Below are 27,748 nucleotides of genomic sequence, written 5' to 3'. Positions count from 1 at the left end.
GCATGGGTTGTTTGTTGTTATACCTTTCATGTACTGTGCCATCCTATACAGTTGGGATCCGTAAAAAAATAAAACGTATAAAACGCAGTTCATACTTTTCACAAAGGTGGCCTATGAAAAACATATGGGATGAAAAATTGGGTTAAAAAAACGGTTGAGGTCGGGCGTCAGCTGTGAATTTTTTTTTACCACGCCTTGCACATTGTGCACAGGGTAACATTTGGTAAACTACCGCAACGCAGTGGACACAACATGGCGGGCGATCGGACTGACAGCCCTTAGAGGGTGTTGTGTTTTGTCACCTTACCTGTGTCCTGTGCGCGTCTTACAGGATGCACCTGGCACCTCTCCTGTCAAGGCGTAGACAACAGCGTGACCATGACATCGCAGGCGCATGAAGCACGTTTGCCCTGACATGACTGACGGCTAACAACACATGTGGTTTCCTCCCCGGCGCACATGGCTGACATGTAGACAGCGCCGGCTGACATACTGTTTGTTTTCTCTGTGCTGCGGCCTGTCGTCCGTGACAGATCAGGAAGATATTTATTGCAAAAAGCAGGGGACTACATAAAATACAAAAAAATAAAAAAATAAATGAAAGATTTTGAATTTTGACAATTTTTAGTCTAGAAAATAGACACAGAAACTGAGTATATCTGCGCCTCAGTCACCCAGGGCCTGAATGAGCCTTTTGAAAGCTGGTTGGTGGCGGTATTTTTGCTCGTCTGTTCTGCGGTCGTTAGGGTCCGGCTTTTTCTCCAGCTGAAATGTTTATTTGACCATCCAGACCTTTACCTCCCCCCGTGGGCCCTCCTCAACCTGCAGGCCATAGATAAACCGCCAACACTCATGCAAACCTTCCTCATAGACAAGTTTGAGTTCCCCTTTATAAACGTTCGAAAACCCCAACGGTCGGAAATGAGGCCCCCCCCCCCCCACCGCCTCCGCCTTCGCTTTCACACATACTCAGCTTGTGCTGGAGACTTCCTGTGTTTCCTCACCGCATTGAACATGCAACCGCGCTGTTAAACAAAAGAGGAATTGCTTGCTGCAAAAAAAAACAAAAAATAAAAAAAATGGCCGGGATTACGCAACGCGGCCGAGGCAGATAGGCATAGACTCTGCGATACCCGCTGCTTCCTAAAGAAAAGGACAGTTAGGACCGTGCGAGTCCATGGAGCAAATCATGAAGAAGCTTTTTGTGGTTCTTGTAGCATTTATGGAGCATTCACACAACTGTATAAATGGATCTGCATCCATTCCGCAAATTTGCGGAACGGGTGCGGACCCATTAATTTCAATCGGGCTGCAGAAGATGCGGACAGCACACCGTGTGCTGTCCGCATCCGTTGTTCCGTTCCGCGGCCCCGCAAAAAAGATAGAGCATTTCCTATTCTTGTCCGCGGACAAGCTTAGGCATTCTCTATATAGCGCTGGCCATATGCGGTCCGCAAATTGCGGAACGCACATGGCCGGTATCCGTGTTTTGCGGATCTGCAATTTGCGGACCGCAAAACAGTTACTGTCGTGTGAATGCACCCTTATCTAACAGTCTGCAGAACATCCGCTTATTGATATGGATAATATTCTCCTCCTGCATGGAAAATGCTCTGCCGTTCCAAAAAGCATGCTGTGGTCGGTGTTCTTCCATATGCAGCAGACTATTATCCATGCAAAATGCTTACATGCTGTGGTTAGTGTTCTTCCTTATGCAGCAGAACACTAACCATGCAAAATGCTCTGCTGTTACAAAAGGCATTTTGTGGCCGGTGTTCTTCCATATGCAGCAGACTGTTATCCATGCAAAATGTTTTGCCATTACAAAAGGCATGCTGTGGTCAGTGTTCTTCCATATGCAGCAGAGTACAATCCATGCAAAATGCTCTGCTGTTAGAAAAGACATGCTGTGGTCGGTGTTCTTCCATAAGCAGCAGACTTTTATCCATGCAAAATGCTCTGCTGTTACAAAAGGCATGCTGTGATCGGTGTTCTTCCATATGCAGCAAACTATTACGCATGCATAATGTGCTGCTGTTACAAAATGCATGCTGTGGTCGGTGTTCTTCCATATGCCGCAGAGTTTTACCCATGTAAATTAGTCTTCTGTTACAAAAAGCCTGCTGAGGTTGGTGTTCTTCCGCATGCAACAGGGTGCTACTAATGCAAAATGCTACGGTGTTAGAAATGGCATGGCATGGCCGTATGCAGAACATTATCCATACGAAATGCTTGGTCACTGCAAAAATCCTCTGTGGACGGAGTTCTGCCATATGCAGCAGAGCATTACCCACTGAAAGTGCTGTGCAGTTACAAAAACATGGCTAGGGTTGGGTGCCTGCCATATGCAGCAGAGCATTATCCATGCAAATCAATGTCTGTGGTTAGAGTTCTTCCATAAAGCAAAGCATTACCCATGTGAAATAACTCGGCTGTAAAAAGCGCTATGGTCTGACGCCTGGACATACAGGACATTATCCAGGGATGTTACAAAGAGTCATGTGCGGTTGGAGTTCTGACACATGCAGCAGAACGTTATCCATGTAGCAATCTGTAGGCACAAATTATTTCTCTTTTTTACTGGAGTGCCCCTAGGCAGGTGCCTCTTGTGCCTAATTGCTAAAGAGGCCCTAGAAAAAAGACAAAGCCTGCCGTGATTTGCTTCCACGTGCTGCGGGGGGGATAATTGGGCTTTATTCTCCTTGTCAGAGGGAGCTCAGTCCTCACACGCTGCCCACTGGGCACCAGCAGATTCGAGGGATAAGATAAAGCTGGCCATACGCTGCCTGATCCCTCCAATGGGGGAAACGTGGGGGGCTACAGACATGGCTGAGAAAGGTGACAACTGACCCTCGGTCTGTGCATCTAGAACAGGGTTCAGCAACCTTTGTTACTCCAACTGCTGTGAAACTACAACTCCCAGCATGCCCACTTGCTTGGCTGTTCTTGTATCTCTCATGCATAGAAGTGAATGGAGCATGCTGGGAGTTGTAGTTTCAGAAGAACTGGAACGTTGGTGGTTGCTGATCCTTGATCTAGAGCAAACTCCGCCACTTCAGCTGCTGTGAAACTACAACTCCCACACTTGCTTGGCTGTTCTTGTATCTCCCATAGAAGTGCATGGAGCATGCTGGGAGTCGTAGTTTCAGAAGAGCTGGAGGTTGCTGATCCCTGATCTAGAGTCTATGGCCACACATCATAGAGCACAGATAAAACAGCACCCCCAGGTGGAGGAACCAGGTATTGGACCAGTTGCTGAATATCAGACGTTGCAATGTTCTGCGGTAGATGAGGTGTGTGGGTTGATAATCTGCACAAGGTGTATTCAATTTTGCAACACTATGGAATAATACACACTGCAGCTGCTGAAGAACCTCTTCTTTAAAGGCGTTATCCCAAGTCCCAAGTCATTTTCACTGAATGGAGAGATAGTGTGCATGGACTATGTCAGTCCTGTAGGAAAGAATGGAGCAGTGGACTCCTGGCATTCTATTCACAGGGTAGGTGATAAGAGGATTAGGATGCCAGGAGTCAGACCCCCAAGAGACAGATATTAAAGATCTATCCTGAGGATAGGTCATCCATTTTTAAGTCCTGGAATTAACCATTAAATAGGTTGTCCAGTTTTTCTTAACAATGCTAGAACCAGCCCTGTACCTCACATGGATCCAGAGATCTCCCCATTCATTGCTCTGCTAGATTTATTTCAAGCTGACAGCTCAAGGGGTGTGTCCTTTCTTAGAGGAGTGTCCTTTCTTAGAGGAGTGTCCTTTTTAGGGGTGTGTCCTTCCTTAGGGGGTGTGTCCTTTCTTAGGGGTGTGTCCTTTCTGCTGCAGCTCCCTCTCTATCACAGCTCACGGGGATTGTCCTTCCTCGGTGGTATGACCTTTCTGCTGCTGTATCTGTCTTAGCTTCTAACACTAGGTACATCTGGCGGCAGCACTGAGCATGTGCGACCACCTCAGCGAGCTGGACAGAGAAATAAAGTAAAGAACAAACAGCAGGTATCTCTTTATGGATACATTTTATTGAATAACCTCTGGCTATACTGCATTTTTAATGACATGCTTGATTGAAAAATGTTAAATATTTTTCATGGGGTAACCTCTTTAAATCCCACCCCCGACACACACACTCCACGGTACCTACGAAGAAATCTATTCTTACCCGCTCCGTTCCACCTGTGTGACTCCTGTTGTATCTTTACTGAGGTTCTGGTCCCGGTCTGAACGGACGCGGTCACGTGCATCGCTGCAGCCAATGACTGCCTGCAGCTGTGACATGTCCCAAAGCGGCACATGACCCAGCAGAGACATGCCACTTGGAGAAATGTCACCACTGAGGCCAGTCATTGGCTTCAGCAGCGCACGTGACTCCATCCATGCAGGAAATCCAGCGAAGACAGACCGGGAGCTACTAAACCAGAACTCTGCGGCGGGGAGATACAAATGGACGGGAGGGACGTGGACATCCCATTTAAGGGGACAGTGCATGTCCATCAATCTTCCTATAACAGATAAGCGGTGTGTACGAGGCGCCGCTCATCTCTGACTAGTCCTCAGGGTGTGATGTTCATACAGTGGCGGCCACGCTCATAGTCTGTGTGCAGGAGGTGTTTAGAGAAGATTAAGCGTACCCGCTGTTATTACAGATTAATTATGTGCTTACCGCACCAGGGGTGTAATTCAAGCCAATTAACCGTCTCACCCACGCATACTGTAATAGGGCCCTCAGGCTGGGGAAAACGCAAAGACAGCGGTATAGGCTGGGACTTGTAGTTCATCTAACATTATCATATCTATATGAAAGATAGAATTACTGAGTGTCATGTGGAACATACGTTCAGCCTCCAACAGGGGCCCCTGTGCATCTGTTCTATGGCCGCCCGTCACTCCTCTGGCATCATTCCAACAAGTACATGTGTCCGGCACCGACGATGCCTTCAGCTGCTGTGCGTGTGCATTTTTTATCATAAATCCCCAAATCCACACTCCAAATGTTGAAAAATGCGAACGGCGCTTAAAGGGGAAACGTGACTGATACAGAGCAATGGCTGTGACTATGAATAGTCACAAATCTGTAGGTTCAAAATTCTTAAAGGGCACGAGCCACGAAAAATATTCAACATTTTTTTCAAATCTAGTATAGCCATGGAGCTATTCAATAAAATGTATCTGTATAGCGCCACCTGATGTTCATTCTTTTCTTTTACTTATTTCCTGTCCACCTTACTGAGGTGGTCGCACGCATTCAGTTTAAATCTTCAGCTATCACCAGCCATATCTTCTGTTAGAAAGAGATACAGCAGAAAGGACACACCCCTGAGAAAGGACACGCCCCTGAGAAAGGACATGCCCCTGAGAAAGGACACGCCCCTGAGAAAGGACACGCCCCTGAAAAAGGACACGCCCCTGAGAAAGGACACACCTCCTAAGCTCCCAGCTTGACATAAATCTAGCAGAACAATTGTAGCAATGAATGGAGAGATCTCTAGATCCATGTGAGGTACAGGGCTGGTTCTAGTTGTGTTAGAAAGAGGTTGTCATGTCCTATAGGATGTCTGATTTTTATTTTTCATAGGTTATGGGATGATCCCTTTAAAGGCATCTGTCAGCAGTTCTGTACCTATGGCACTGGCTGACCTGTTACATGTGCACTTGGCAGCTGAAGACATCTGTGTTGGTCCCATGTTCATATGTGCCCGCATCGCTGAGAAAAATGATGTTTTAATATATGCAAATGAGCCTTAGGAGCAACGGGGGCGTTACCATTACACCTAGAGGCTATGTTTTCTCTACATCTTTCACACACGTCTTCATTTCCTGCTGGCCCTGTCAATCAAAGTGGAGAGGGCGTGAAAAATGTAGAGAACACATAGCCTCTAGGTGTAATGGCCATGCCCCCGTTGCTCCTAAGGCTCATTTGCATATATTAAAACATAATTTTTCTCAGCAATGCGGGCACATATGTACATGGGACCAACACAGATGCCTTCAGCTGCCAAGCGCACATGTAACAGGTCAGCCAGTGTCATCGGTACAGAACTGCTGACAGATGCCCTTTAAATACAATTTTATGCTAATACAATGTTGAAAATGGACGCTAATTGTGAATAAGGCCTTATCTAGTGGGACATTCTTTGCAGTATATGGATTTTTTTCTTTATCTTTTTACTCAGCGTTAGTCACACTTGCTGAGAACTCTCCTGCCGATTGACTGGCGGGGTAATTTAATGAGCCCTCGTTCTGTTTCTTCTCCCCTCGACTAGTGACTAAGACATTCTCTTATTTACGGCACAATGCCTGGCTGTTTTCCTAAGGTGGAAGCTGTTTGCACATCTCTGCATGGATTGCCATGTTCTGTGACCGTGTTTGCACAAAGGCTGAGTTATGTCTCGAGTGTCTGGTTTGTCAAGGAATTCAGTGTTCAGAGCAGAACTTTGGAAAGTAGCTGGGAGATTCCACTGTAGCTGTATCTGCATCTGGGAAAGCTGGGTGACTATCAACGTGGCTGTTGTCACCCACTTTCCCTGAAGTACAGTCCTTCCCGTCCTCCGGTGACCTAATTCATTCTCACCAAATAGATACAAGTAGCTAAAAAAATGGCCACTTCTCATATTACAGGCCGTACATGTCGCCCTGTGCGGTGGCGCATTTCTCATATTACAGGCAGTAAATTAAATGTCGCCCTGTGCTGTGGAGCACTTCTCTTATTACAGGCTGTATATTAAATGTCGCCCTGTGCTGTGGCGCACTTCTCTTATTACAGGCCGTACATTAAATATCGCCCTGTGCTGTGGAGCACTTCTCTTATTACAGGCCGTACATTAAATGTCGCCCTGTGCGGTGGCGCACTTCTCTTATTACAGGCCGTACATTAAATGTCGCCCTGTGCTGTGGCGCACTTCTCTTATTACAGGCCGTACATTAAATATCGCCCTGTGCTGTGGAGCACTTCTCTTATTACAGGCCGTACATTAAATGTCGCCCTGTGCTGTGGAGCACTTCTCATATTACAGGCAGTACATTAAATGTCACCCTGTGCTGTGGAGCACTTCTCATATTACAGGCCGTACATTAAATGTCGCCCTGTGCTGTGGAGCACTTCCCATATTACAGGCAGTACATTAAATGTCGCCCTGTGCTGTGGAGCACTTCTCATATTACAGGCCGTACATTAAATGTCGCCCTGTGCTGTGGAGCACTTCTCATATTACAGGCAGTACATTAAATGTCGCCCTGTGCTGTGGAGCACTTCTCATATTACAGGCTGTACATTAAATGTCACCCTGTGCTGTGGAGCACTTCTCATATTACAGGTCGTACATTAAATGTCGCCCTGTGCTGTGGAGCACTTCTCTTATTACAGGCCGTACATTAAATGTCGCCCTGTGCTGTGGAGCACTTCTCATATTACAGGCTGTACATTAAATGTCACCCTGTGCTGTGGAGCACTTCTCATATTACAGGTCGTACATTAAATGTCGCCCTGTGCTGTGGAGCACTTCTCATATTACAGGCCGTACATTAAATGTCGCCCTGTGCTGTGGAGCACTTCTCATATTACAGGCAGTACATTAAATGTCGCCCTGTGCTGTGGAGCACTTCTCATATTACAGGCAGTACATTAAATGTCACCCTGTGCTGTGGAGCACTTCTCATATTACAGGTCGTACATTAAATGTCGCCCTGTGCTGTGGAGCACTTCTCATATTACAGGCCGTACATTAAATGTCGCCCTGTGCTGTGGCGCACTTCTCATATTACAGGCAGTACATTAAATGTCACCCTGTGCTGTGGAGCACTTCTCATATTACAGGCAGTACATTAAATGTCACCCTGTGCTGTGGAGCACTTCTCATATTACAGGCCGTACATTAAATGTCGCCCTGTGCTGTGGCGCACTTCTCATATTACAGGCCGTACATTAAATGTCGCCCTGTGCGGTGGCGCACTTCTCATATTACAGGCCGTACATTAAATGTCGCCCTGTGCGGTGGCGCACTTCTCATATTACAGGCCGTACATTAAATGTCGCCCTGTGCTGTGGAGCACTTCTCATATTACAGGCCGTACATTAAATGTCGCCCTGTGCTGTGGAGCACTTCTCATATTACAGGCCGTACATTAAATGTCGCCCTGTGCTGTGGAGCACTTCTCATATTACAGGCCGTACATTAAATGTCACCCTGTGCGGTGGCGCAGTTCTCTTATTACAGGCTGTACATTAAATGTCGCCCTGTGCTGTGGAGCACTTCTCATATTACAGGCCGTACATTAAATGTCGCCCTGTGCTGTGGCGCACTTCTTATATTACAGGCAGTACATTAAATGTCGCCCTGTGCTGTGGAGCACTTCTCTTATTACAGGCCGTACATTAAATGTCGCCCTGTGCTGTGGAGCACTTCTCTTATTACAGGCTGTACATTAAATGTCACCCTGTGCTGTGGAGCACTTCTCTTATTACAGGCCGTACATTAAATGTCGCCCTGTGCTGTGGCGCACTTCTCATATTACAGGCTGTACATTAAATGTCGCCCTGTGCTGTGGAGCACTTCTCTTATTACAGGCCGTACATTAAATGTCGCCCTGTGCTGTGGAGCACTTCTCATATTACAGGCCGTACATTAAATGTCGCCCTGTGCTGTGGAGCACTTCTCATATTACAGGCCGTACATTAAATGTCGCCCTGTGCTGTGGAGCACTTCTCATATTACAGGCCGTACATTAAATGTCGCCCTGTGCTGTGGAGCACTTCTCTTATTACAGGCTGTACATTAAATGTCGCCCTGTGCTGTGGAGCACTTCTCTTATTACAGGCCGTACATTAAATGTCGCCCTGTGCTGTGGAGCACTTCTCATATTACAGGCCGTACATTAAATGTCGCCCTGTGCTGTGGAGCACTTCTCTTATTACAGGCCGTACATTAAATGTCGCCCTGTGCTGTGGCGCACTTCTCATATTACAGGCTGTACATTAAATGTCGCCCTGTGCTGTGGAGCACTTCTCTTATTACAGGCCGTACATTAAATGTCACCCTGTGCTGTGGCGCACTTCTCATATTACAGGCCGTACATTAAATGTCACCCTGTGCGGTGGCGCACTTCTCATATTACAGGCCGTACATTAAATGTCGCCCTGTGCTGTGGCGCACTTCTCATATTACAGGCCGTACATTAAATGTCGCCCTGTGCTGTGGAGCACTTCTCATATTACAGGCCGTACATTAAATATCGCCCTGTGCTGTGGAGCACTTCTCTTATTACAGGCCGTACATTAAATGTCACCCTGTGCTGTGGAGCACTTCTCTTATTTACAGGCCGTACATTAAATGTCGCCCTGTGCGATGGCGCACTTCTCATATTATAGGACGTACATTAAATGTCGCCCTGTGCGGTGGAGCACTTCTCTTATTACAGGCCGTACATTAAATGTCGCCCTGTGCTGTGGCGCACTTCTCATATTACAGACCGTACATTAAATGTCGCCCTGTGCTGTGCAGCACTTCTCTTATTACAGGCCGTACATTAAATGTCGCCCTGTGCTGTGGAGCACTTCTCTTATTACAGGCCGTACATTAAATGTCACCCTGTGCGATGGCGCACTTCTCATATTATAGGACGTACATTAAATGTCGCCCTGTGCGGTGGCCCACTTCTCATATTACAGGCCGTACATTAAATGTCGCCCTGTGCGGTGGCCCACTTCTCATATTACAGACCGTACATTAAATGTCGCCCTGTGCTGTGGAGCACTTCTCTTATTACAGGCCGTACATTAAATGTCGCCCTGTGCTGTGGAGCACTTCTCTTATTACAGGCCGTACATTAAATGTCGCCCTGTGCGCTGGCGCACTTCTCATATTATAGGACGTACATTAAATGTCGCCCTGTGCGGTGGCCCACTTCTCATATTACAGGCCGTACATTAAATGTCGCCCTGTGCTGTGGCGCACTTCTCATATTACAGGCCGTACATTAAATGTCGCCCTGTGCTGTGGAGCACTTCTCTTATTACAGGCCGTACATTAAATGTCGCCCTGTGCGGTGGCGCACTTCTCTTATTACAGGCCGTACATTAAATGTCGCCCTGTGCGGTGGCGCACTTCTCATATTACAGGCCGTACATTAAATGTCACCCTGTGCGGTGGCGCACTTCTCATATTACAGGCCGTACATTAAATGTCGCCCTGTGCTGTGGCGCACTTCTCATATTACAGGCCGTACATTAAATGTCGCCCTGTGCTGTGGAGCACTTCTCATATTACAGGCCGTACATTAAATATCGCCCTGTGCTGTGGAGCACTTTTCTTATTACAGGCCGTACATTAAATGTCACCCTGTGCTGTGGAGCACTTCTCTTATTACAGGCCGTACATTAAATGTCGCCCTGTGCTGTGGCGCACTTCTCATATTACAGGCCGTACATTAAATGTCGCCCTGTGCTATGGCGCACTTCTCATATTACAGGCCGTACATTAAATGTCACCCTGTGCGGTGGCGCACTTCTCATATTACAGGACGTACATTAAATGTCGCCCTGTGCTGTGGAGCACTTCTCTTATTACAGGCTGTACATTAAATGTCGCCCTGTGCTGTGGAGCACTTCTCATATTACAGGCCGTACATTAAATGTCACCCTGTGCGATGGCGCACTTCTCATATTATAGGACGTACATTAAATGTCGCCCTGTGCTGTGGCGCACTTCTCATATTACAGGCTGTACATTAAATGTCGCCCTGTGCTGTGGAGCACTTCTCATATTACAGGCCGTACATTAAATGTCGCCCTGTGCTGTGGAGCACTTCTCTTATTTACAGGCCGTACATTAAATGTCGCCCTGTGCGATGGCGCACTTCTCATATTATAGGACGTACATTAAATGTCGCCCTGTGCGGTGGAGCACTTCTCTTATTACAGGCCGTACATTAAATGTCGCCCTGTGCTGTGGCGCACTTCTCATATTACAGGCCGTACATTAAATGTCGCCCTGTGCTGTGCAGCACTTCTCTTATTACAGGCCGTACATTAAATGTCGCCCTGTGCTGTGGAGCACTTCTCTTATTACAGGCCGTACATTAAATGTCACCCTGTGCGATGGCGCACTTCTCATATTATAGGACGTACATTAAATGTCGCCCTGTGCGGTGGCCCACTTCTCATATTACAGGCCGTACATTAAATGTCGCCCTGTGCGGTGGCCCACTTCTCATATTACAGACCGTACATTAAATGTCGCCCTGTGCTGTGGAGCACTTCTCTTATTACAGGCCGTACATTAAATGTCGCCCTGTGCTGTGGAGCACTTCTCTTATTACAGGCCGTACATTAAATGTCACCCTGTGCGATGGCGCACTTCTCATATTATAGGACGTACATTAAATGTCGCCCTGTGCGGTGGCCCACTTCTCATATTACAGGCCGTACATTAAATGTCGCCCTGTGCTGTGGAGCACTTCTCATATTACAGGCCGTACATTAAATGTCGCCCTGTGCGGTGGCGCACTTCTCTTATTACAGGCCGTACATTAAATGTCGCCCTGTGCGGTGGCGCACTTCTCTTATTACAGGCCGTACATTAAATGTCGCCCTGTGCGGTGGCGCACTTCTCATATTACAGGCCGTACATTAAATGTCACCCTGTGCGGTGGCGCACTTCTCATATTACAGGCCGTACATTAAATGTCGCCCTGTGCTGTGGCGCACTTCTCATATTACAGGCCGTACATTAAATGTCGCCCTGTGCTCTGGCGCACTTCTCATATTACAGGCCGTACATTACATGTCGCCCTGTGCTGTGGCGCACTTCTCATATTACAGGCCGTACATTACATGTCGCCCTGTGCTGTGGCGCACTTCTCATATTACAGGCCGTACATTAAATGTCGCCCTGTGCGGTGGCGCACTTCTCATATTACAGGCCGTACATTAAATGTCGCCCTGTGCTATGGCGCACTTCTCATATTACAGGCCGTACATTAAATGTCACCCTGTGCGGTGGCGCACTTCTCATATTACAGGCCGTACATTAAATGTCACCCTGTGCGGTGGCGCAATTCTAATATTACAGGCCGTACATTAAATGTCGCCCTGTGCGGTGGCGCAATTCTCATATTACAAAGTACCCTCATATTGTGCTCAAATAATTCCAAAAATGGATTGGAAGGGGCGGACCTGACCACAAAGAAGCGGAAAGGGGAGTGGTTTCTGAAAATAAGTGGACGTTCCAGAGCATTTCAGGCTGTTTCAGAGGCAGGGCTTAAATGTTCCCAATTATGTCGGCAACTATGCAAATATCAGCTCCACACAGTGTTTGAATGATGGTGGTCACCCGATCATCAGTGGCAGCCCTTAGGTTGACCCATATTGTGGGACTCTAAGAAACCACTGTGACATCTTGGCGATTTAGGCTACTTTCACATTAGCGTTTTCAATTCCGCTATTGAGATCCATCATAGGATCTCAATAGCGGAAAAAAACGCTTCAGTTTTGTCCCCATTCATTGTCAATGGGGACAAAACTGAACTGAACGAAACGGAAGGCACCAAAATGGTTGCGTCCCCATCGCGGACAGAAAAACGCTGCAAGCGATGTGGTGCGGAGCAAGACGGATCCGTCCTGACACACAGTGTAAGTCAATGGGGACGGATCCGTTTTCACTGGCACAATAGAAAACGGATCCGTCCCCCATTGGGCACAATAGAAAACGGATCCGTCATGGCTATAGAAGACATAATACAACCGGATCCGTTCATGACGGATGCATGCGGTTGTATTATAGTAACAGAAGCGTTTTTGCAGATCCATGACTGATCCGCAAAAAACGCTAATGTGAAAGCTTATGGGACTTCTTTTCACTGAGGCGTCTTTGATTTTAGGCTTTTAGGCTGTTTGATATCGTGTTTCCTCTATTGCTTCCCTATAGTGTGTGTGGGCACAGGCAGAATGCTCACCACAGGTGAACACAAAGGGCTGAGCGCTGTTTGTTCTGTCTGTGTAATGTACAAATAGTAACGCCATCATCTCATTACCCACAAGACACGAGCGCCGGTGGATTACAACCACTAATTTGAATGTGGCGGTGTTTTGTTTCTCTCCCTTTGTAAGCCACGTCTGTGGTCACTAAAAACCGCCATTCAAGTAACATGTTAGCTGTAGGGACATGACCATATTGCGGTTCTGTAACAGTGTGAAGTAATATGGCGGTAATGCTGTCCTAGGGAGGTTTCGGTACCTCGGTTGGAAACGGAATCTACCATCAGCGCGGCCCCGGTTTTGCACGTCCACAGCAGCTTACAGCATAGAAACCTGAAGTCAAATAGTTTAACCAGTCGCTCACAGGAAACAGAGCGTGTAAGAAAATGACTTCCCCATAGTAATGGTGACACAAACCGAAAGGAACATGAGACGTAATGGCGTGAGCCGCTCTCTGATAGGGTATGTACATATAGAATGATCAGAATTGACACCCACTAAGGGTCTATTCACACGTCCGCAAAATGGGCTCGCGTCCGTTCCGCAATTTTGCGGAACGGGTGCAGACCTATTCCTTTTCAATGGGCCCGGAATGTGCTGTCTGCATCCGCATTTGCAGATCCGCACTTCTGCATCCGTGCTTTCGTTTCCGCAAAAAAATAGAACATGTCCTATTCTTGTCCGCAATTGTGGATAAGATTAGGCATTTTCTATTATAGTACCGGCGATGTGCGGAATGCACATTGCCAGTGTCTGTGTTTTGCAGATCCGCAATTTGCAAATCCGCAAAACACTTACGGACGTGTGAATGGACCCTAAGGGGCGCCACTGAGGAGTGCCAGAAGAATGGAGGGGAGAGACTTTATGATGGGTCAGGGCGGCGTGCAAGTGCTTCATGTGGCCCTCTGACAGGGGGGGCAGGGGGGGTGGGACATGATTTTCCAGCTACCCTAATGGGCGCTTTAAATTTAAAAATATTTCGCGGGTTTAATCTCAACTTTTAGTTCAGAATTAGTGGGAGGCTTATAAAACGAGTCTGTTGACAACACTGGTCCCAAAGGGCTACAATAAACCTTATCCGACCCTCCTTTTTTCATGCTCCCCATTTCCATCCTTGCCGGGTCTCCTTAGAGAATTCTGTTTGGAATTCTTCTCTGGTTTCCTAGTAACCGCTCACTTCCTGTCTGGGTGACCACCAGTTGTATACAGTTAGCTCCCTGTATTGAAGTGGTCACAGGAATTTTGTCTTACATATCGTAGGGACCCTCATACCCAAGAAACATGAGTCCACTTCTAACACACATGACACATTAAAGGGGTTTTCCGAGTTTTTTAAACTGATGACCTATCCCCTGGTGGGGGTCTGCCACCCGGGGGACCTCCGCTGATCAGCTGTTTGAGAAGGCAGTGGCACTTGCAGTAGCTCCGCAGCCTTCTGTAGGCCAGTGCATCGGTCACGTGGCCTAGGCGCAGCTCAGCCCATTTTGAAGTTAATGGGACTGAGCAGCGATACCAAGAACGGGCACTATACAATGTACGGAGCTTGGTGAGCTGTGGGTTCGGCTACACGGAAACGTGTCAGTGCAGGTCGCGCATGATTTGCACTTCATTGACTTTGATGTAAGTCATGTGTGACTTGCGACTCACCTTTGACTTGCCAGCGACTTGGCTGTGATTTCACCCGCCTTACATTTATTTAGCTTTGGAATCTGGCAAATCTTGAAATTCCTTTCTGGTTTCCTAGTAACCCGTCACTTCCTGTCTGGGTGACTACCAGTTGAGTACAGTGAGCTACGAGTATTGAAGTGGTCACAGGAAGTTCCCCTTACATATCATTAAAGGGAGGTATAGGCAGCAAAATAAGACATTGTATGCTACATGCTCACTGAGGTAAGTCGGGGGAGGGGCATTGTGTATCAAATTTTTTATAAAAAATGACATACTGAATGGTATGGTCCACCTCAACCACACACTGAAGGTTCTCCATAGTAGTTTTCCTTCTAGATGAAGGTCCCCCGGCCCGCCTTGCATTTATTTAGCTTTGGAATCTGGCAAATCTTCTGGTATTTGGACAATAGGAAGTTCAATGACTTCCCAGTAGGAAATAGCCGAGTACTTAATACTTCCATTAAGACTGCTGTATATTTGTGTCTATAATAATTTCCTTCCAAGATTATTTTTCTTGATAATGGACTGGGGTGGGGTTATTCCCGGGAGCGTAATAATACTAGACGGTCGCCTGTTCCTTTCCGCTAGGAACTCTCCAGTTTTACAGCTGTTTTCTTTTTTTATATTTTGGGCTTTTTATTTAATTATTTTTACATTTTTAGCTCTTGCATTGCTTCTGTCCAGAACAGAAGAGGTTAATCGATTCACCTGTCACCCAGTCAGATTACATTTAGATTAGTCGTAACTGAGACCTATGTAATCTATACATTTCTATATATTCAAAGTGGTATCCCGTGACATTCGCATTCCTCGGTCGCTAGTCGTAGTCAGGGATTTGATAACGTGTGCCTCGCCAGCTGTTGCAGGACTACAAGGCCCAGCATGGTGAGATTAGAACGTAAAAGAAAAACAACCAATCACAGCGCAGCTTTCATTTCTACTCGTGCTCTGACAAAATGAAAGCTGCGCGGTGACTGGTCGCTATAGGCAACAAAGGCAGTTTCTCATTTTAGACAGTTTCATAAAGGTGAACTAACGCCTTTCAGGAGCCTGAGGACGCTGAGTGCCAGTGAGAGCTGTAACGGTGGCCATATTGCTTGTTTCTCAGCTTTCGTAGAAACCAATGGGCCGAACACAAGTTTTTAAAAACATGCCGACAGTAAAAAAAGTCTTAGTAAGCCATAGCAGCCAATCAGAGCTCAGCTTTTATTCTTTCAGAGCCCTTTAGGAATTGAAAGCTGAGCTCTGATTGGTTGCTAGGGGCAACGAAGACAGTTTTACCATTAGGCCCAAGGTCTTTCAAAATGGAAAAATCTTTATTGTAACGATTTGGCCAACACATTAGCTCTCGACGAAATTTCCAAGTGGATTATGGCACGTATATCCATGCCGTAGAAGATACGGTCCAGATTTTTCTGGGTGGATTAGAAATCAGTAGCGTGGAAGAAAACAGTTGACGTGCATAGTTACAGACGATCCTGAATTTGCAGGGAGTGTCCCTAATATTCAGAGATAGTCCCGGCAAATTTGGTAAAAAAAGAGTGTGGCATAGCTGTGCCGCATTCTCTTCAGCCTGGCAGCTCAGGGGGCGTGTCCTTTCTGCTGTAGCTCTCTCCCTGTAGCTTCTAACAAAACATACGGCTGGTGGCCGTTGAAGATTTAAACTGAGCACGTGTGACCACCTCAGTGAGGTGAACAAAAAAATACAGAAAAGAACAAGCAGCAGGTGGCACTATACAGATACATTTTATTGAATGACTCACTGGCTATACAACATTTTTAATTACATGCAATCACAAAAGTATTCAGATCCAGGGGCTGGTTTGAAAAATAAAGAATATGTTTCATGACACAACCGCTTTCACAACCTTTCACACGGGCGAGTATTCCGTGCGGATGCGATGCGTGAGTTGAACGCATTGCACCCGCACTGAATCCCGACCCATTAATTTCTATGGGGCTGTTCACATGAGCGGTGATTTTCACGCATCACTTATGCGTTGCGTGAAAATCGCAGCATGCTCTATATTCTGCGTTTTTCACGTAACGCAGGCCCCATAGAATAGAATGGGGTTGCGTGAAAATCGCAAGCATCCGCAAGCAAGTGCGGATGCGGTGCGATTTTCACACACTGTTGCTAGGAGAAAATAATAGCATTCTGAATACAGAATGCATAGTACAAAAAATAATTTAACTCACCTTAGTCCACTTGATCGCGAAGCCGGCATCTCCTTCTGTCTTCATCTTAGCTGTGTGCAGTAACAGGACCTGTGGTGACTTCACTCCGGTCATTACATGATCCATCACCATGGTAAAATATCATGTGACTGACCATGTGATGACCGGAGTGACGTCACCACAGGTCCTGTTACTGCACATAGCAAAGATGAAGACAGAAGGAGATGCCGGCTTCGCGATCAAGTGGACTAAGGTGAGTTAAATTATTATTATTATTTTTTTAACCCCTCCAGCACTATTTTGCTATGCATTCTGTATTCAGAATACTATTATTTTCCCTTATAACCATGTTATAAGGGAAAATAATACAATCTGCAGAACACCAATCCCAAGCCCGAACTTCTGTGAAGAAATTTGGGTGTGGGTACCAAATATGCGCGATTTTTCTCACGCGAGTGCAAAACGCATTACAATGTTTTGCACTCGCGCGGAAAAATCGCGCGTGTTCCCGCAGCGCACCCGCACATTTTCCCGCAACGCCCGTGTGAAAGAGGCCTTAGAGTGAATTTTGGGATTTTATTTCCAGGCCTTAAAGGGGTTCTCTGGGAGCAAATTACCTAACCTTAGGATAGGTAATCAATAACTGATCAGTAGGGGACGTCCCCGCCGATCAGCTGTTTGATGAGGCCACAGATCTCACCTTCCTAGGCCAGTGACATCACAATCATCGGTCACATGGTCATTCAATGGGCCTGGGCTGCAATACCAAGCACAGCCACTATACCATGTACAGCGCTGTGCTCAGTAAGGAGCAAGGAGGCCGTGGCACTCACAGGAGCACGATGGCTTCTTTAAACAGGTCAGGAGTGGACAGGTCATCAGTATTGTACTTCTGGAAATCCCCTTTAAGTGTAGTGATACCATGCCTTTTGTAACCAAATAAAGTGAGATTCCTTTAATCCAGCATCCGAAAATCCAGAAAATCTGAAAATCCATTATGCATTTGCAGCGCAGAACTGAAATATCTTGTGGAGCTTTTATTTTTGATGTCTAATCATTTTCTATGATCGTTTGATAATCCAGAAAATCTGATAATCTGGATTAAAATAATTTTGCTCTCATTTTAATCAGTGGCCCTGCTTGTGTTGTTACTCACCTGCCCCATGGCTTCCTTTAAATAAGGGGGTTGCCATATTGGAAATTTTCCCTCAGTAGTTCTTCCTGGCAGAACATGAGGCAATTTGCGTTATGACTGTGTTAGTTCTTTTAATGAATGCCATAAACCGCGCAGACTGTTCCTGCCGGGACTGAGGGGACGGGACTGATTTCCTTGGCATGTTCCAGATAAATCTTCACTTTGAAACCAGTTATATTAATACCAGGAGGCAGAGCTGAGGAGGAGAGATTTAGAGGTGCGTGCTTCGCAGGCTGCTCGGGGAGGGAGTAGTGCCCTGATATTGGCCGAAGTCCAGATCTACAACCGTTTATATCACGTTCAACCGGCTACTGGCAAAACCTGCTCGTCTCAGACCACCCTACTGCGGATTAACTTGTTCACTGCCAGGGAGGCGGAAATTTCTTCTCTATATTCTTAGATTAGATTGTTAGCCCATTCATTCTGTTTTGTCATTTGTGTTTTCACTGCTGTCTTTTGTCATTGGTCTCCAAGTTATCAAGAAAAACAAATATCTTCTAAAACAGCGCCACCCTTTGCCGTAGGCTGTGTTTAGTATTGCAGCTCAGTCTTGTTAAAGTGCTTCTTTGTACGTTGGTGGGTTATCTTTCAGGCAGTTGTTTCCACTCATTCTTAAAGGGGTTGTCCGGGACTTAAATATTGATGACCTGTCCCCATCAATATCTGATCGTGGAGAGCCCATCAGTCAGCTGTTGGAAGGGACCTCAGCCCCCATGAAATGGATCACTTGGCCTTTGTGCAGCTTAGTCCCATTCTAGTGAATTGGATAGCGCTGCAATACTATGCACGGCCACTACACAATCCAAGGCGTTGTGCTTGGGTTATATTACCCCTTCCAACACCTGATCATTGGGTGTGCCAGGAGTCAAAACCCACCAATCAGAGATTTATGAGCATCAGTATTTAATTCCCAGGTGCCTGAGAGGTTTTTTTTATTATGGGGGTTGTGAAAACCCATTATTAAACAGTCTTTTAGGTTATTCTTAGGGCTCACCCCTCAGGACCCTCATCTTTTAACCAGAATGGAGCTAAAAAGAACGTCTCTTGCACTGAAGGACCCGACACCTCAACGCATTAAATGGACAGTCTATTGATTTCTATATTAACTGTGTAATACTTCATTTTGCAGTGGCCGGGTTTGGGGTGGCCCCAACGCTATGCTGGGTTCCCCAAACACCGTTGAGGTGCCACCACGTGTTGCTGCTCTCCGGAAGGGATGGTAAAGTGTGGTGCACCCCAATGAGAAACAAGTCCAGCGAGTCAGGGTCTTCAGTAAACCAGTGTATTTCTTTACTGGACTAACTCAAGTGCAAAACAGTCTCCTCCCTGGCAGAAGAAGGTTTCATGCTGAGGAAAGGCCTGAGCTAACTGTCCCCCTCTCTCTCAGAAGGCTGGTACCCTGGCCAAAGGCTCAGCGTCTTCTTCTGGTCACTCATGCAGTCTGGCAGAGTCTATTGTTCTAAGCACTATTCCCTAACTGCAAAACACTAGGGGTAGGCCTGCTCTTCTCATATAACATTTCTAGACTGGAACCTTCTAGTGGGAGGAGTGGAGAAGCTCGGCACAAACAAATACAATGTTACAGCTTCCGTCTCTGATGAACTTGCATTAGAGCTTCTATGATATTCAATGGCAATGACACAGCTGTTTTTCCAGACAAAAACAGGTTTTCAGACACAACAACATAGCTAAACCAGAGAGTCAAAAGGTCAGTCTCTCTGGTTTTAGTGGTAAACAAGTCTGGCCTTTTCCCTTCAATACATGCTCCTCTTTAAGCCTTATGGTAGCTGTAGAAAATGACTAGCCTCTCATTATTAGCTAGAAAGTCCCAAAAGTCTCTCAGTATTCATTAACCCTTTCCACAGTGCTGTGCAAATGCAGTGCAAATGATTAGGATTTATATCACAGCTAACAAATAAAATGCAGCTAAACAGTATTAAACAGTAGAAGTCAATGCAAGTTAACCCTTTAAAGTGAAATAAAGTAAGGAGTTGATGACTTTGCATAGGGGAAACAGGGGCAATACACTTTCTCCTCCGGTGGTGCTGCAGGAAAATAGAACAGTAGCTGCCAGCACCCCCCACCACCACCACCCCAAAAAAAATGTTTAGGCACAGGATATTGTATGTCATTTGCTTTTGAGGACCCTTCTAACAACAAAAAGGGGACAACCCCTTTAAATAAGATGTCAACATGGGGAATTTGGCAGAGGAATTAGTGAAAACGTTTCCGTGTGAAGCCGCTTATACATTCTGCGGTACACTTTCTGAACACATTTCCGTGGTTAATTGTAACGTTTCTGCTTTTTTTTTGGTGTTCAGTATAAAAACCACATCTTTCCGTGGTTAGCCACACTGCACATTAAAGTGAAAGTAACAGCGATCCGCGGCGGTCATGTCTAGTGATTTGCCCTGACCGTGCGCTTTATAGAAAGTGGAACATTTCTGCTCGAGCTACTTAGGTGAATGTGTTAGAAGGAACACAATAGATTTCCCCTAATGCAGCATTTACCGTTCGGGTTGGCGGAGATGTGCGGAATACTTCTCTGGCTTCAAACTTTAAAAAAAAGTCCCCTAGTCCGATATGTGCCAATTTCTACACTGAGTCATCAGGTCCCTTAGAAATCCTTGGTGGGCTGGCGGTCCGTCATCAATATCTGCCACCAACATCACATAGGAGTAAGGGTCTCCTCAGTAGTCACCTGCCTCCTGCTGTTCCTGTTGCTAGGCAACTGCTAGTAGTATCTAATTAACAGAAGCATATTCTAGACCCCTGTCCATGTAGCATCCATGTTCCACTACACAGGGTAACTGTTTAAAAGTGAGGGTGGGTTGGAGCGATACTATAGTCGGGTTAGATAAAGTTTTTTTTAAGTTGCTTAAAGGGGTTTTCTGGGAGTACAATACTGATGACCTGTCCGCAGGATAGGCATACCTACCAACGATTAGGTTGGTAAAATCGGGGCATCCAAAACCCTGTTCCTGGGAACACCCAGACTCCACCTGGGAACACCTACCTACGGGTGGGTTATTACTAGCCCTGCCCATTTTTGGTCCGGGACAGTCCAAATTTGACGGGACTGTCTCTGAAAATCAGGACAATCAGCAACTATGGATAGGGCTTCAGTATCTGACCGGTGACAACTCCTGGAACTCTCGCCGATCAGCTGATTAAAGAGGATGCGGTGGTCTGGTTAGTGCTGCAACCTTTTCCTAGGCCAGTGATGTCACCTTCATCCATCACACGGCTTATGTGCAGCCCAGAATGGGCCTAAGCTGCATTACCAAGCTCAGCCATTATACTGGACTGGCGCCATGTGCCTTGGTGCTGGATGCTAGGGGGTTATTAGAATACAGAACTAGGGTGGAAAACTCAACCTTTACCCCAGACAAGAAGAGCCTAGCTATGACTTTTGAGTGAGGGGACATTTCGGCTGCGGGTGACCTCCCAGCAACAGGCAAAGTAGTCTGAGCCCATCCACTTTCCCAAACTTACTGTATCAGGTGCACTATGCACATATATACTGTATGTAAAGGTGATTTGTTTTGGAATATAGTTGTCATATCCACTTGTAAGGGCCCCTATTGAATGAAGGACACTCTTCGGAAGTCCTGACGTCACTGCAGTGCTGAAGGGGATCACTTGCTGGAGGGGACGTAAGGTGGATGTGAGCTGCACACAAACACTTAAAGTGAAACTCACAAATCAAGGTCAGAAATAACTTTAAAAAATTCTCCCTAGTAATCCTGGCGTCATTGCCGAGGGCTGATTTCTCTTATAAGGAGCCTAGATTGCAGTATGTAAAACGGAGAAGCGTTCCGCAGACGCACGTCCCTTTATAGCTACGTCCCTCAGAAGGTAATAAAGCGTCTACCGGCTGCTTCAGGGCTACGAAATGATGTAAAGGCAAAGTGTCACCTTAAAAGAACATTGACTTTTATACGTAGTATCATGTTTAAAGAGATATTCCCACGTGTAGAATCCATAGGGGTAATTGTCCGATCGGTGAGTGTCTCACTGCTGGGACCCCCAAAAATGATCAGAATAGAGATAGCTGTCCCTTGTTACATCACTAGGCCTGTCGCAAAAGGGGTTAAATGTCTCATGAGAGGCATACATAAAGGACAGGTGATATTAAATCCACTCATGGGATTCTCATCTGGATCCCTTCAACTTTTTGCTGGGAGATGACAAGGTTGCAGGATGACGCCATATTGAGAAATTGAGAAGCAGCTCATAGTCAAGTTGTTTGGTTTGGCCTGTCAACTTATCATTTTGGTATCATAATTATGTGACATAATGGCGCCCCCAGTTTATGCCACCGTACTTGTTTATCGGACCCTCCCATCCGTTATAGAAGACATCTGTGGTTTTTTATGCCATCGGTGCCATAATGAGGTAGAGCTTTGGACTGGTTAAGACCCCCAGACAGATCCCTGGTCACCAGATAGCCTCTATGTAACATACACCCTTGGGTACAACCTCTATGGTACATGCACCTTCATTCAACAGTCCAAGTGTATGGTGGGTGGTCCAACAGTTAGGGATAGGGCTGATTAAGGTCCTTCCTTCTACAATCTATAAGGGTCCCCAAAAATAGCAGATTGTCCAAACGGGACCTAAACAATTCTCTTGCAGCACCCCAACAGGAGAAATTGGGTGCTACATGGTGCCCATTGAAATTGTTGTGCAGTCTCTGTAATGTGTGGACGTGTCTCCAAAGTGAGAGGCACTCTCTACACTCTTTCATGGAGGTCTCAAATGAAAGACCACTCAAAAAGCACTTCTGTCAGCATGAGCAGCCCTTGTAAACTACTTCCTGGTAGTCTGGGTGTAATGATTAGTTTTTATTTTTATGCTAGTGAGGTGCTTGGAGCACCGAGGGGGCAGGCCTAGCCCCTTGGAGCATCGCTTTACCTCTACTTTTCACCCTTTGCCACTCCCCTACTGATTGACAGAACTAGGCATCTTCACTGATCCGATTCTTGGCCCTGCAATCTCACGCATGCGCCAGCAAGATTTCAATAGGCACATGCGCAGTGTATCTCATTCCACTGTCCCCTCTCTGAGATCCCAACTGTGTATGCACCGGATGTATTTTCGCTGGAGCATGCACCAGATTTGAGGGCCAGGCATCAGAACAGTGAGGATGCCTAGTCCTGTCAATTAGCTGGGGAGCGAGAGGGTGAAAGGCGGAGGTGTAGGGACTAGGACCATCTCCTAGGTGCTCCGAGCACATAATTAGCATAATAATAAAAGTATACATTCCTCAAAAACTACACATTATATTGCTTCAAGGGAGGGGTGATCAACCCTACTAGGTGTCCCTGGTTTACTAGGGTCGATGATGCTGACAGATGCTCTTTAAAATGTATTGAAAGTGTTTTTTTCTAAACCAGAATATCCCTTTAAGTATTTTAATATAGTGCTAGTCATGAATTAGGATGTCTAGGATTTACAGGAATTCTCCAGGCAAAACTGTATTATGTCTAGTGTAAGGCCTGAGGGGTGGAGCATGACAAAAAAACTCCAAAGAAGGAAGTCATGCTCCGCCCCCTTAGGCCCTGCTCTAGTCTTTTCACAGTGTATCAGTTTTACAAAGAGTGCCCCTTTAAAAATTGATAATCAATAGCAAAATGCAGCTCTGGCCGTTGCTGGTCACCCCACGCCCCAGTTCTCTTTGTTTGGGGATAAAAATAACCTTCCCTATTAGAATTATTTTTTTTTTTACATGGATGACAATAAAAATACGAATGGGTGACACGGTAAGAACCTTCAGAAATGAGCTCACCCACCACGACTCCATTCAGGTCAGACAGGTTTGACACATCCACTTCTTTAATGCTAATTATAGTTTCTTAAAGAGCCCAAACCTAAAAAAAAATCATGTTGTTCAGGGCCAGAGCGATAAGGACCTCCGTCCCTTAGTCCTCGGGATCAGGGGTGGTCCCAGAGGTTGGATCATAATGTTACGCCATATCCTAGCGAGATGGGGAATACCCCTTCAATCATTATCTAATAAAAAGTTCTACAACTACTTATTAGACTTAGAGTTTTTAATTCTTTATCAGAGCTCTGCTTGCTGTCAGTGAATCGTATTTATCTACATCCAGAAGCTGAATACCGAATATCTGTCACAGCTGAGGGTTTGTTACAGCAGTAACTGTATTATAAAGTACAATGGAAAGTTATAGATCTCAGGGCAGGATGGGAGTTGTAGTTTTTCCAGCAGCTGGAGTTAAGATTTAAGGAGTTTTCTGGGCGTTCTGTATTGATGGTCTATCCTCAGAATAGGTCATCAGTATCTGATCGGTGCTGGCCTGACTCCCAGTATCTCTGACGATCAGCCGATCCAACTTCCTAGGCCAGTGACGTCACATTCATCAGTCACGTCCATGGGGCTGCAGTACCAAGCACAGCCACTATACAATGTACGGCGCTGTCCTTGGTATAGCCACAGCACTCACCGGAATGCGGCAACCTCTTCAAACAGCTGACCCTCACTGATCACCACCTATCCTGAAGAAGAGCTGGAAAACTCCTTTAAGGGGGTATATTGACATGTTTATAAGCCAAAGAAGAGAGTCGTAGCTCCCGAATCCTAGATCTGAATGACCGTCGTGTAATACCCCTGGAAGATGAGCAGCTAGCTGTATCTTCTGGCTGAGGAAGTCTGGGTAATATTTTTCCAGATTTATTTGAGATTTTTTTATATTTTTTTATCTGAAGTTAGTTTTTTTTTATCAGATTTTTCTTTGGAAGGCTGGACGCCGTCACTCACTGCGCTACAATCGCTTGTGTGCTCTTCATGGGAAATGGGAGCAGTTTGGTGCTAAAGTCCTTACACCCCTTTCTACAAACACGGATATAAGTCAATATTTATGATTCACACAGATATCGGCCATTTTCTACATAAGCTTTATCTAATGAGCCCTGTGCGCTGGCCAGCTGCCACAGAGGAGGGGCGCCAGGCGCTGGCACATTCTTCCTCCGCCCAGCAGACTCTGCAAGAGATTGTGTTACCCGGCGTATGCCACAAACCAGATATCTCTGGGCACCTCGGGCCTCTGACACTGGCTGAACAGAACTACTTACACTCAGGGGTTGTCAGGCAGCTTTCATTGACCCACGAATGGCAAATACATTGAAATAAGGGCTGGGGAAGGTGTATATCCCGACGGAAAGTGGCAACTAGCCTTGATTAGATACATCCTACCGTTTAGTGTATACAGCTGATCTGCAGATCTATGTGTTTCCATGTTTCCAGACTGCAAGGAAACCCTGCGTGTAGTCAGATCCTACAATCACTTGAGAAAAAAAAGCATTTTTAACCAAGAATATATTTTCAGATGGCTTGAGTGGTTGCATTTTTCTAAAGCAAGTCATGGTGACATAAGCGGCCAGGGCGCATGCCTCTTAATTTGTACCCCGCATAATTGATCTAGAATTACTCGTGTGGGTGCGTCGCATAATCTTCACATGAGCAAAGTTCAATTGCAGGTTAAACAGGTGCATGTAGGTATAAACTAAAACACCTTCAAAGTACGTTATTTCTGAACATATCTTTCTAGCAGTCGGAGCTCAGATTTTTCTGCTAAGCAACTCTAAATCACAAGAACGGGGGTCCCGTGCCCCCCACATACTCCCTGCATCTCCATTCAGCGTCTGTAGGACTGATAGACATAGTCGAACACAGTACTTGGCTATTTCCATCAATTCCAAAGACTTTGAATGAAATCGCATTGACTATACAATGCCACTGGTCTACTCATACTCTTTGGACAGAGGATGGGCTCGGGACCCCCTTTCTAGTGATCGGTGGAGGCCCCATCACTTATCCTGAGGATAGATAATAGTACATGGTTTTCATGGGATAACCCCTTTTAAATGAAAGAAATCTGCCTGCAGCCACCACTAGAGGGAGCTCACTGCATGCTGTTTATTTAAGTTCTAATATACAAAGAGTGTGCAATAAGCTCCCCCTAGTGGTGACTACAGGCGGACGTTTTATCTATAGGTCTATGTAGTTGATTTAGAGAGGTGGAAATAAAGTCAGGCAGTCAGTGCTCCTCAATTTTTCGACTAAAATTAAGTGTCACATCACCATGTGTCTAATCAGCCCTTTTATTGTCTTTTTATCTGAAGGTAAAAGCTTCACTCTCACCATCACAGTCTTCACCAACCCTCCTCAAGTGGCGACTTACCATCGAGCCATTAAAATCACTGTGGACGGACCTCGGGAACCAAGACGTAAGGCAATTTTATATAATTTATTACATGGCTTGTAATACCTGCACCTGTTTAAAGGCGCACTCCTGGCAAACTGCGTGACCTGTGGGGGCGTAGCGTGACAAACGAATTCTCTCTTAGGAGTCCTTCTAATCCCTGCATCATGCACCGACCCTTCAGGCCTTGCATTAGTCCTAAGCAGATTTTCTCCAGAGTGCTCCTTTAAGTCAATTAGAAAGTACAGTAGTATGACAATAGTTTATCCCTCTTCCTGTAGTCCCCTCCTTCCTTATTATATACTGCAGGTGTTAATGCTTCATATTGCCTTCATGGTGACCAATATAGCTTTATGTACTGTAAGTTTTTCAATGTGCTGTAGAGTAGACTGTCTTTCCATGCAACACAGACTTGTTTCAGCCCCCCCATACTGTCATAAGATTGGACAGGAAATCAGACAGCTTGGGTATCATACCAATCAGAACTAAGAAGTTAAAGTGACTTCCTCACTTGGATAAAACCTTAAAGGGATGGTCCAGCTTTTAGATATTGATGACCTATCCTCTGGACATGTCATTAATATGAGATCAGTGGGGACCCAAAACCCAGTACCCACACCGATCAGCTGTTGCCAGAGACCAGATAGTGGACGGAGCCAGAAGCAGAAGGTTCCTGCAGCTGCGTGGTGGCCTTGTCAGTGCGAATGGGAGCTGCCCACTGCACAGTGGATGGAACCTTCTGCTTCCTGCTCTGTCTACTTTTTAGTTTCTGGCACCAATGGATGCCGAAAACAGCTGATCGGTGGGGGTGCCAGGTGTCAGATCCCCACCTATGTGATATTGATGACCTATCTGGAGGATATCAGTATCTAAAAGCAGGAATAACCCTTTAAAGGAGACATTATGGTGCAAACAGAGGTTTTCTGGGAATGTACCATTGATGGCCAATTGATAAGATAGGCCATGACTGACAGTCATTTGCCTCATATACCAGTTTTTTATGTCAGCACTTTTCTTCCACTGTTCTCAGCCTCACTGCATCCTGGCAGGATGTTTACATGCAGAACTTCCTGTTTGCATCAGCTTCCTGTTGGGTTTTCTAACTAAACCCAGCAGGATTTGCCCTGTAATGTTTTTCAGGGCTTGCTCCACCTGCCGCAATGTTCCCACAGCAGTAGTCACACCCCTACATCTCCCCCCTCCATGCTAGCTAGGAGGAGTAAGCTGTGTTAGATGAGACATTACAGAGTAAAGCATGCTGAGATTGGTTAGAAACCCAGCAGGAAGCTGATGAAAACAGGAAGTTCTGCATGTAAACATCCTGCCAGGATGCAGGGATGCTGAGAACAGAGGAAGGAAAGTGCTGACATAAAAAACAGGTGTATGGGGCAAAAATATCAGGTGTTTGGGGTAATCTGGGCAGATTAAAAAAAATGAACTATAAAATAGGAGAACCCCTTTAAAGTCAATAGAAACCCCTTTAACATCCCCTAACAAGCTATATTGT

At 46.0% G+C, this 27,748-nt stretch overlaps 1 protein-coding gene across 2 annotated transcripts in view; it reads left to right on the top strand.

The window, feature by feature from the left end:
• RUNX1 (RUNX family transcription factor 1) overlaps positions 1-27,748 on the top strand; it is a 98,222-nt gene that overhangs the window by 12,421 nt on the left and 58,053 nt on the right. For both annotated transcript variants that reach the window (XM_044284465.1, XM_044284464.1), the window contains exon 3: positions 26,162-26,266. In XM_044284465.1, coding sequence (XP_044140400.1) covers positions 26,162-26,266 — 105 coding nt within the window. The remainder of the gene's footprint in view (positions 1-26,161; positions 26,267-27,748) is intronic.

The sequence above is a fragment of the Bufo gargarizans genome, chromosome 3, assembly GCF_014858855.1.
Source record: "Bufo gargarizans isolate SCDJY-AF-19 chromosome 3, ASM1485885v1, whole genome shotgun sequence".
Lineage (NCBI taxonomy): Eukaryota > Metazoa > Chordata > Amphibia > Anura > Bufonidae > Bufo > Bufo gargarizans.
Note: the sequence above shows the minus strand (reverse complement) of the source record. Positions and strands in the feature narration are given on the sequence as shown.